Raw genomic sequence first — 10,289 nt, forward strand, 5'->3', positions numbered from 1 at the left:
TATGTTTTGCGTCCCAACATCGAAAAGACATTCTGACTGTTTGTGGGATGTTTTGCACGGAAAACATTGCAGAAAGAATTTTGTATCGTAATATGATGTCCCGTTGTGGACCATGGCCATGACATCAGAATACCATTTATCATTGTTCACGATGTTTTCCTGGTGTTTTGACACCGGCCACCGGGAATACATCGAAAATGTCTTTCAAAAGCTTACCGCAAAACCACTGGGAACACTTTCAAATTGGTTTTACAATGGTCTTCCTGTGTTCGTGACTGAAAACATTGTAATGACATCATTTATGTCTTTCCCGTGTTTTTCAAAGAGAATTTTTGAAGGCACAGTGTTATCATTTTGCATGTCTATCTAATGTTTGCCTCAAGTTACGAGGCCGAATATACTGAAAAGATTATTTCAGGTCTTTCAATGTTTTCATCATGTTTTCGACCAAAACATGCATAGAAAACATCATGTATGTTCCTCACATGTGACGGGAGCCAATCCTGCACAAATCTGCATACAAATCACGGACGATTCAAAGCACAAATCGTAGCTGAATCTAAATTTGATTGGTCCTGTCACAGCTCACGCCGAACGGGACGGCTCAAGCCTTCTGAGCACGCTGTACCGCCGTCAAGGCTGCGACAAGGGAGTTAGCAGAAGCTGGACCATAGGTGTATTGATCCGGAGACAGCACGCGTGCGCGGTCGCATACCGGGCCTGCGATGTAACGGGCAGGCGCCCCGCGCGGCGCGCCGGACAAGAACTGCGAGAACGATGAGATTCGAGGGTGTTAGGTGAGGTACATGGCAAGCGAGGGGAAGGCGCAGTGCGAGCGGGCGTGCGTGGTGACCGAGGAGAGGCGGGGTTGCTGGCCGAGTTGCTGATGGGCCCGGAGGAAACAGAGAAATCGAGGAAAAAATGGTAGAAGCGCACCGTGAAGGGCGCGGGATGCAGACGTCGACCAGTGAGCCTTCAGACGTCACGTAGACGATGAGATGAGCGGCGAGGCGGCCGACCAGCCCGACAAACGAAGCGAGGGCGAAGGACAGGGGGGATAGGGGGAGAATGAGTGCCCGGCGCCGTGAGAAGCAGCAACAGCGCGGTTGGGCGAAGATCCGACGGGGAAGGCTTCGCTGAGGGCGTTGGCTCACGAAGCGACGTCGAGGGGTAGCCTGCGGCGCAGGGTGCGACCGGGGGAGCGAACATACGGGGGAGAAAGCAAGGGGTTAGTCAAAAGCGAAGGGATGGCCGAGGGGTCGAAGATGAAAAGATGGCCGCCGCAGAGAACGGCGGCAGGCCAGGGGCGCGAGAGCCTTGCCAGCTTGACGTCTTGCGCAGTCGTGAAGGAGTGAGCGTGATGGTGGCCGTAGGGGATGGCGCGGGGACCACCGGGGGAAGCGAGCTCGCTGTCCCCAGATAGGGGCTGAGCGGTGAGCGGCGGTCGAGCGTGAGCACCCAACGGCTATGGCCGTGAACGAATGAGCGATGACCTCGAGCGAGGCCCCAGAAGGAATGCAAAGACAAAGCATAAGAAATGAGCGGTGGTCGCCATGAGGAACAACGGCGACCGAGGGTTTGCGAGGGCGTATAACGCTTGACGACTCGCGAGTTTGGAGGACGAACCAAACTGTAACGGGCAGGCGCCCCGCGCCGGACAAGAACTGCGAGAACGATGAGATTCGAGGGTGCTAGGCGAGATACATGGCAAGCGAGGGGAAGGCGCGCGAGTGTCGACGCCGTACTGGCGTTGGTTCGTCGAAGAGATACGGACGCGAGGCGAAGGCGTATAGTAGCGAGTCCGAATTAGGTAAGTCACGTGTAACGTACCGTTACATGCGAGAGACTCAGACAATCGACACTCATCGCCGACGAACATGCTCTCGCGGCGCTTGAGAATGGCGCTGTAAAATAACGTCGACTACTTACTGATCTCTCCATACGGGCCCGTATCGGCCCATGCGTTCGGTAAAAAATGAGGTGCTTGAATGGTAATGGAAAGCCGCATGCTCATGCACCATTCGCGCCCGACGCTGACAATATGAACGCAAGCGAAGTTCCCGATTCTACTACACAGAAACTAACGCATCGGCGTCGGCGCTGTGCCAGTGAAGAGCAAATCGTGCTGGTATGCGTTGTCGGACACGCTGATGTTGATACAAGTGCAGACCGTGACGTCGAGCCTGAGAGACTCTTGATTTGTTACCTAAGAAGGTCAGTTACGTGGAAATGTGGCGATAGTCAGCGGATTTCACATGCGTACATGCATAGACTAAGGTACCTTCTACGCTGAGCCCGCCCAACACACGCGCGTGATGAAGAGGCTCGCAGTGATGTCCGAAGGGCACCTGGAAATGAGCACGAGCAGGGCAACGACCCCGCACGCCCGGAGGAGAAGGAAGCGTGAGGACGGTGCGCTCAGGAAGGCGCGCCGACGATAAGACGGCGGGAGGAGTAAACCCCGATGAGAATCCGCACGTTCTAGATAGATCTGTAAAGCTTCGGTGGAGATGCACTACAGTTCCAGTAGTGAGGCGTCCCGCACGATTCGCGAGGGCGTCAGGCGGTACCGTTTCCTGGAAATTTTTAAGAGATGTTTCAGCTACAAACACGGAGAATGTTTACATCTGCGACGTTGTCTGCAAACCGTAAGCTTTAGCGGCGGTAGGGAAGGCGACACACGCGGCAAATCTCAAGTTAGGTTGAAGAATAGGCTCCAGAATCACGCACCATTCGTTCAGGATTTTAAGAGGATTCAATCCCACAATCTTAGAGAGCCATCCGGACGTCAGGGAGGGGACCAAGTTTTACCTGGACGACTCTCAAATCTTTTACCTGGACGACTCTCAAATCATATGGGAAATCCTCTCGGAATCCGGGAAATCCTCTCGGAATCCGGGAAATCCTCTCGGAATCCGGGAAATCCTCTCGGAATCCGGGAAATCCTCTCGGAATCCCGGGCGACTCGTTTGGGATTCCGAGAGGATTTCCCATATGATTTGAGAGTCGTCCAGGTCAGTGTCAGCCAGACTACTGGTTTATGACTGAGATTTGGAGCGCGCAAAGGTTGCGTTCACTAGGAACATTGCGATGCCCGGACAGTTCGGGTCTGCATAGTATAGCTGCACGTTGCTCAATTTGGCTGAGTGTTTGGTGATGACTAGTACTAGCATCGTCCGCACACGAAGGTCCTTGGTAGATTCTTGCAGCCCTGGCCAATCTCAAGGTATCAGCGATTTAATCGAATTGATTGCGTGTAACGTACTCGTGGAATATGCATGATTGCGGTGGCCGCGGCACAACTCCTTCGGATACTACGGATCCGCGGACCTTATTGTAGCGGACGCTTTGATTGTAGAGACTAATGGTAAGCCTGCACACTGCTGAAAATGGGCTTCAATGGGACATACTGGCAACGATGGGGGAAGCCAGGTGCCGTGGAAGGGACGGCCACATCTGGTCTTTCGACCGCGGCTCTTTCCGAGTCAACCGCGGCGGGACAGGCACTTCATAATGTTTGCACTCCCTTTTCTTTAGCTAACGCCCCTTGGAGATATCGCCCTCGCAATCATTGCGCATGGACGTAAGGATAGGCTTAGTTGAGCATCGGCGTGCCAGGCGGGATCGCAGTGCCAGAGGCAGGCTCTTTGCCGGGAGCCCTTGCCGAGTTGACATAGGCATGTGGTACTACTGGACAGCGTGCGGAGGCGGTGGCAGATTGAAGAATTGGTTGAGCTGTGCTCTGCAAACATCAAACATAGAAGTGCTTACGTCGCACGGAGGTGGTGCGCTCTGGCGACGAGCGGATTCAATACTTGGTCGCTGACCGCTTGGCGATTTTGTCCTATCGACAGACGACTATTGGGACCACCAACTGCTAGTACATGACTAATGAATTAGTAGAAAGTGCATCGCGGCTGGAAAATGACTACGGACAATCGAGTTCGCGCCCGGGCCGGCCCGTCTCGAGCTGACGTACGGACTAAGATAGCCACGTACTTCATAGGCGGCTGAAATCGTGAGGGACGTCGATCGACTTTCTGGCAACATGAATGAGAATGTGCAACACATACTAGCATGCACCTGGCGTGGGTAACCCTCAAGGCCCAAGGCTCGGGCCTAGCTCGTGCTGGATTACTTGGTGAACTTCAAGCTGAAGATGTCTTCAAGACAAAATGCTCGGCGCTCCCCAAGATTGACTCGTATATAGCGTCGTCAACGCTGATCAGCCAGAACACTGTACCTCTAAGACCAAAGCGGCGGGTCGCAGGTCACAGCGACCTCCGCCGCGCCGCTTTGCCTACCGGACCACCGGCACTGCCGGTCGCGCCGCTTTGGACGGTCGTGTCCGGCTGGTCACATCCCCAACCCCCCGCCGCTTTGGTCCTGGAGATACAGTACAGTGAGTGCAAGCTAGCGAAAGGGAAATGCTAGGGAATTTTGATCCAGATGAGACCTTGAATTATGTGAGCCTTTATTGGCAGGTTGCGCCGCTGCGGGCCTACTATGCCTGTGCATGTTATAAGCGACGCAGCGTAGCGAGCCTCGGAACATCACATTGCTCAGATTTTATGCCTTAGGCATCGAGCGTGACCTCAGCACAGGTGGAGACTATCATCTTTAACCTCCGAATATGGGGGTGGTTCATGTGCCTAGGTGGAGACACGCACGGCGACTGGTGTCTATGCCCATCACATTGTAGATCGGAACGTAACATGACAAATCACAACCCCTGCAAGATACAAACTCGGTACGCCAACTAGTATAGGGATTCTAGCGAGGTGGGATCATCTGGCGCAAGTACGGTCAAGGACGTTCGGCCAGCCCTACAATGTCAAGGGGGTCGTATAGGTGTGTTGCACAAGAGCGGACAAGCCTGTCAGGAAGGTGGCGCACGTATGTACGAGGACGACGTATCGAGCCCTCACCATCCTCTCAGATCCTGTCTCTCACCTTCTCCAGCTCCACCACGTACTCGCTCATAGCCTTCCTACCCCTTTCGCAACGCTGTGATGAAGACAATGTGGTGGTCAGGACGTATCATAAAGCATCGACTAGGCGACATACTTCCATAACGTGCTGACAGACGACCCGCATTTCGTCGTAGCGGTGGAAAGCTGCCTGAACCTTGTCCACGGGCAAAATGGCGCGCGTGATGCTGTAGAGCGTTGAGGTCTGTTTCATCGCGTTATCGACGAGCCTCTGCACACGGGGAAGGGGGAGGGTCAGAATGCGATAGACCGACAAGATGAAACGGTAAAATGGACGGCTCACCTTGATAGAACCGATGGTCTCGGATTGAGCAAAGCTTTGGCTGAAGAGGAGATGATGATATTCTTCGTACTTGCGTAGTTCGACGAAAACCGCTTTGCCGGGGATCTGACCATCTGCGTGCGACGACCACCCCCCGATGATCTCTGCGCACAGGCGGTCACAATCCTCACGAACCTGATGGCGTGCTGCTGAAAAAAGCTCGAGACGTTCGAATAGTGGGGCAAGCTTGCGTGCGAAAGCAGTAGGGTCCCTAGAGGGCCTAGCGTGGTGGAGCCTCATGCATGCAGCAAAACCTGTCTTCCGCGAGTGTCAGGGAAGCTATGCGAACATACCAAGAACTGTGCTTACCTCTGTCATGAAGGTTCGGAAGTAGTCGTCCCACTCACCCATATCGTGAGCTAAGCCAGAGACGTCCCCACGCAATCGATCATGCACTCGCTGGAGTGAAGGACATGCTGCTTGAAGCTTGTTGCGATCAGCGGCGTCCATCTGCAGCATATAGTCGTCGGCGAGAGACGTGAGCTACATGATGTACGACATCAGACGAAGCCCCAGGGATACCAGACGACGGACACATACCGTATGCCATACGTTCTCCAGCTCCTCGAAGTGCTGGCGGGCAGTGACTATGGCAGCAGAAAGCCCCTCGAACAGATCGCCAGTCTCGCCTTCCACCAGCGGATAGATGGTACGAAGGGCGTCCCGGTGTATGACAAGCTCGGATAGAATACGGTGCTCAAAGATGCGCTCGCGGCATGCTTGACGGACGGAGAGAACCGCAAGCCATGTCCCGGAGTCCGACGGGAGCCCCAGGGTATCTCGAAGGCTGCGTAAAGACATCGACGTGGTGAGTCCATAGGTAGAAAGCAAAAGAATACGTGCACGTACTCGAGGATTTCTTTGTCCAGACTATCACTGAGCGAATGGACGAGCGCTGACGTCTGGGTGACAGTCAAGACTGCCAACGCCATGCCGACCGGGGTGGTGGGAGACTTGAGGAACACAGCCATTATAGGATTCAACGCGATAAATCGTCGGGCGGGTGGGTGACGAAGAGGAAGGGGGAATATGCGCAGAGGGGAGACAGGAGGATGGTGATTGGCCAAACGTGACTAAACAGCGCGAACAAAGAACTGTCATCTGCAGCGTGCCAATCTAGATCCTACGTGTATCCGTTGCCACTCAGCGCTTTCTGGACGATCTCTTGTGGAATTCGTGCATACGGGTAGGCAGTCCACGGGATCACAGGCGACGGGATCACGGGAGACGGGATCTGCCGAATCACAGCGTCTCTCTGACGTACGCAATACTTCATCGATTTGTCTTCGTGCACTTTGCGAATAGAATGAGCACATAGACCGTCGGAGAGCGGTGACTGGATCGACGTACCACCGAGCGCTGTGCAAAGTGAATCACAGAACACAGAGTTTCTAGTCTTCTCGACAGAGGCGACGACGAACAGAGGCTATACGCGGAGTTCAAGGCTCGAGGGACGGCGACATCGGCAAGGTTGATGGTAACACTGACTTGAGTCCTCTGCAATATCCCTCAGTGAAGCAGACTGCGCTGTTGCACCAGTCGTACTGGGTGCAGGATCCGACGGCTCCGCGGAGGCATCCCCAGAATCGCCAGTACCCCTCTGCCTTGTGCTCAGGCGGGGCCCGGAGGGTGATTGCGGTGTCTGGCTCCATCGTGACAGACGTGAGCTTCTTGTACGGGGAAGAGCTGATCACATATACTGATATGGACATAGCAGCAGCGGCATCTGTATCCGCCGGCGAGGACGTCTGCGATCGTACGCGCGAAGCCAGGATACTTACCTCGTGGAACACGCGTTCGTGGAGGAAGGAGGCCTTGTACTCGGTGGGCACCTTCTCGAGGAGCGATTCGACGAGCTGGAGTGCACCAATGACAATCCATGGAAGACAAGATAGAGAATGCAAAGCCAGCGATAGGCACAAACTACATGCCGCTGTTAGCGAGCGCGAACAGCACAGAACACATCGATACGTACCGCGAGGACTTACTTCAGCTTGTCATTGCTCAGGAAGCTGCCAGCTTTGAGCAGCTCGGTGGAGGTCCGGATGTAGACCAACGTGATCGGGCTGGCGGCGTATAGAATGACAATGGTAGGGATCGCGAGCCGCAGGAACGACCTTCGAGCGAAGTAGGTCAACGGTCGACGACAACTAATTCCTTGTAGTGTTGCATCGCATCTTGTCCCTCATGTATAGACCGCAGGTCGATGTACATCGGTTCGGGCGCCCTGCCATGTTCGGCTGGCACTGAGACCGAAGGGGCGGCGGACGAACTACGGGTCGCAGAACAAGAAGGTCGCGCGTGAATGATAGGAGGTAGAGCTGCCGCGGCTTGACGAGGTACTGAGGCACGATCTGCCTTCGTCTTGAGTGTCTTGTCGAGTACATTCTCGATGTATCCCTTGTGGTCGAAGACACTATTTGATGAAAGGTTCGTATGTGAGCACGCAGAAGAGAGGCAGAAGCACGGACCAGTCAAGATCCGATTGAGCATGTCAACGACACCGACTTCGAGGAATATGTGCGTGATCTTGGGAATTGATTCAAGGATGCCTGTCGCTAGAGCGCGGAGTAGATTGTACGTGCTCGGAGCAATCCAGGAGAACTACCTGCGGGGAGCAAGAGCATGTTGACAGCGCGAACCAAGTCAGCGTACATGAGCCCTTGAGGTTCTCTGGTGAGGATCGGTAGTAGGAAACGATGATGCGGATAACGCACAGACAAGCGGATTTAACTAGTCGCTGGTCGGAGTAGCCAAAACAGTTGCGGATCATGGAGGCAGCGCTAATCACGTGCTCGATTGAGACGTTGCGACAACAGCTTGCGGCCGCTTGTAGCGCAGCAACGCCACCTCGTCCGATGGAGCTAGGGAGTTGCTCCGATACCTCTTGCATATTCTACGTTACGAATGAGTACGCCGATGATTTAGAAGACAACAAAGTGTAGAAAACATACACTCAGGGCCTGAGTCGAAGCGCAAAAATCTCGGCGAAGAACGGAAATGGCGCCGCGATATACTACGGTGCGCGCCGCCCGCGTTAGGGCCTCCATCAAGTTCACCAGATACCTTCAAGCCAGAATCTGAGCCTCCAAATTGTTGTCTCCTTGCTAAGCGCTCCCATCGGTGTTCATTCCCAACGCCGCGGCGACAGCTGCATCCTCGTCCAGCTCGGGCGCGTCGTCGTCGTCATCATCTGACCAATTCTCAGATGAATGTTTCGACCTAAGCGTCCTCGGTGCTGAACAATTCGCTTAACTTCTGCGACGTCACTAGCCGCGTGGAATAGCATCGAGCGCCGCCCCCAGCCGTCCAGAATTGCCCATCATATAGGACCCGAGCTGACGATAGTAACCGCAGATGGAGATCGCTGAGGCTTCGTTGACCACGCTGCCCAAGGATCTGGCGAAGTCTCTTTAGGCTTCGTCATCTTCATCGTCCTCGTCTCCGCCACCACTATCGTCGGGCTTCTTCCCCGCCATCACGGGAAAATTCTGGCTGCGGCCATTAAGGTCTTGCCCTTAGCGGTGACCTTACTCTTGCCGAATGTTACACTGTAACGGTATTCACGCGTGAATATAAGCGGCAGGCCGATGTATACGCGAATGACATACTGTGGCTTCCGGTCATGCTTGCTTCTGTCTGTTTATCGACCCGGTGGGATATGTGGGTTCCTTCATCGCAGAGATTGCCGCAACTGTTTCGTCGTCTTCTAAGTGGTCTTCGGGGGCAACGGGCTTCTTGCCCTTAGTAACCTTGGTGGGCTCGTTGATGGAGAGGACGAAGGTTGTTGGGTGCGCGCGCTATCGTGAAACCCCTGGTTTAAGTGGTGATGTAAGTTGCAGGGACGCGCGGACATACGATTTGCTTACTCGGAACTCGTCAGCTGCTTCTTTCTCAAAGTAGAGCTGCTGTCGCGGGCTCGCTTGCTACAAGGCGCCGAGCGCTGCTGGCTGTCTGCGGCGGAACGTTCCTTCTGCTTCACTTTCGACTCGTGCGCTCGTACAGAGAACCTAAGACTCGAAGGCGGTCGAAAGCGATGGCTCGTTGGTGTGCGGGGAGTTCGGGCTGCTACGAATACTCGCTGCTAAGGAATGAAAATCCACTGGAAGCGTGCAACCGGCCATCGATCCCGTGTAGGCTATCGAATGGAGGTAGAACGAGACTGTGGTCAAACGTTCAGGTTCTGTGCCACGTCCCTTGTCCATGGGTACAAGTCTTGGGGTCGCCCCCTGAGTTACTCAGCGGCCCTAAGGGGTTGAACCGTCTGATGGATGCGGATCCGAAGCACCAAAAACCCGGTGGACCTTGCGGGCGCGAGATCGTAGCTTGGCCAGGAGACGGCCCATCCGCGCAAAATCGGCGAAGGACCGTCTGGCCCCGTCGTCGCGCATGCAGATATACGTCGTACGACGACCCTCTCAGCCATCTCCACGACGTCTACACCCGAGGCAGCAGATGCTGCGCTAGGGGAGCTGGGTCGCACGGAGAGGCATTCCGATGGGTCGAGTCGCAGGCGCAGTCGCCGCTAGCCGCGCACGACGCCTCCGGGGCCGCGTTCTGCACTACGCGCTGTTGAGTGCTGGGCTCGGCGATACCTGCCGTACGCATCACCTCGTCAGCGGATTCGAGACAGATTACGAGCAAGCGCACTCACCACCTGGATACCGTGCACACCCGAGGACGACGCCTTGTAGTGACAGTCGCGTAGATTGCGGGAATCGGTGCGTGGCCCGCCCTGGCCACAGATATCCCACCAGCGCCGCCGAGGATGCGATGATGCGCAGGCAGTCGTCGTGTGTGGGAAGTACGCTGCATTGTTCTCCCCCGAGCAGCCCCAGTCGCCGAGTTAGGCGGGGATACGCCGCAGAAGCGGAAGCAGACTTGGTGGGCGGAAGCAGAGAGTGGGGGACGCGTGAATCAGCCGCGCGCCGAGCTCCGAGTCGGCCACGTTCCCCGGCGCCAGATTCGCGCTTGTC

The 10,289-nt window shown here is 55.3% G+C and overlaps 2 protein-coding genes across 2 annotated transcripts; both read right to left on the reverse strand.

Moving 5' to 3' along the window:
- Nucleotides 1-4,787: 4,787 nt before the first annotated feature.
- TRAVEDRAFT_20061 (uncharacterized protein) lies at nt 4,788-8,206 on the reverse strand (the record flags this gene model as incomplete). The annotated part of the gene is made up of 12 exons (XM_008038989.1): nt 4,788-4,826; nt 4,954-5,007; nt 5,068-5,202; nt 5,854-6,100; nt 6,163-6,266; nt 6,664-6,672; nt 6,837-7,061; nt 7,095-7,236; nt 7,302-7,430; nt 7,511-7,729; nt 7,781-7,871; nt 7,969-8,206. 12 exons carry the CDS (start codon nt 8,204-8,206, stop codon nt 4,788-4,790), a joined length of 1,632 nt encoding a protein of 543 aa, XP_008037180.1.
- A 1,117-nt stretch (nt 8,207-9,323) lies between these two features.
- On the reverse strand, nt 9,324-9,518 carry TRAVEDRAFT_37032 (uncharacterized protein; the record flags this gene model as incomplete). The annotated part of the gene is made up of 1 exon (XM_008039115.1): nt 9,324-9,518. One exon carries the CDS (start codon nt 9,516-9,518, stop codon nt 9,324-9,326), a length of 195 nt encoding a protein of 64 aa, XP_008037306.1.
- Nucleotides 9,519-10,289: the final 771 nt, after the last annotated feature.

This window comes from Trametes versicolor (assembly GCF_000271585.1).
Source record: "Trametes versicolor FP-101664 SS1 unplaced genomic scaffold TRAVEscaffold_5, whole genome shotgun sequence".
Taxonomy (NCBI): Eukaryota; Fungi; Basidiomycota; class Agaricomycetes; order Polyporales; family Polyporaceae; genus Trametes; species Trametes versicolor.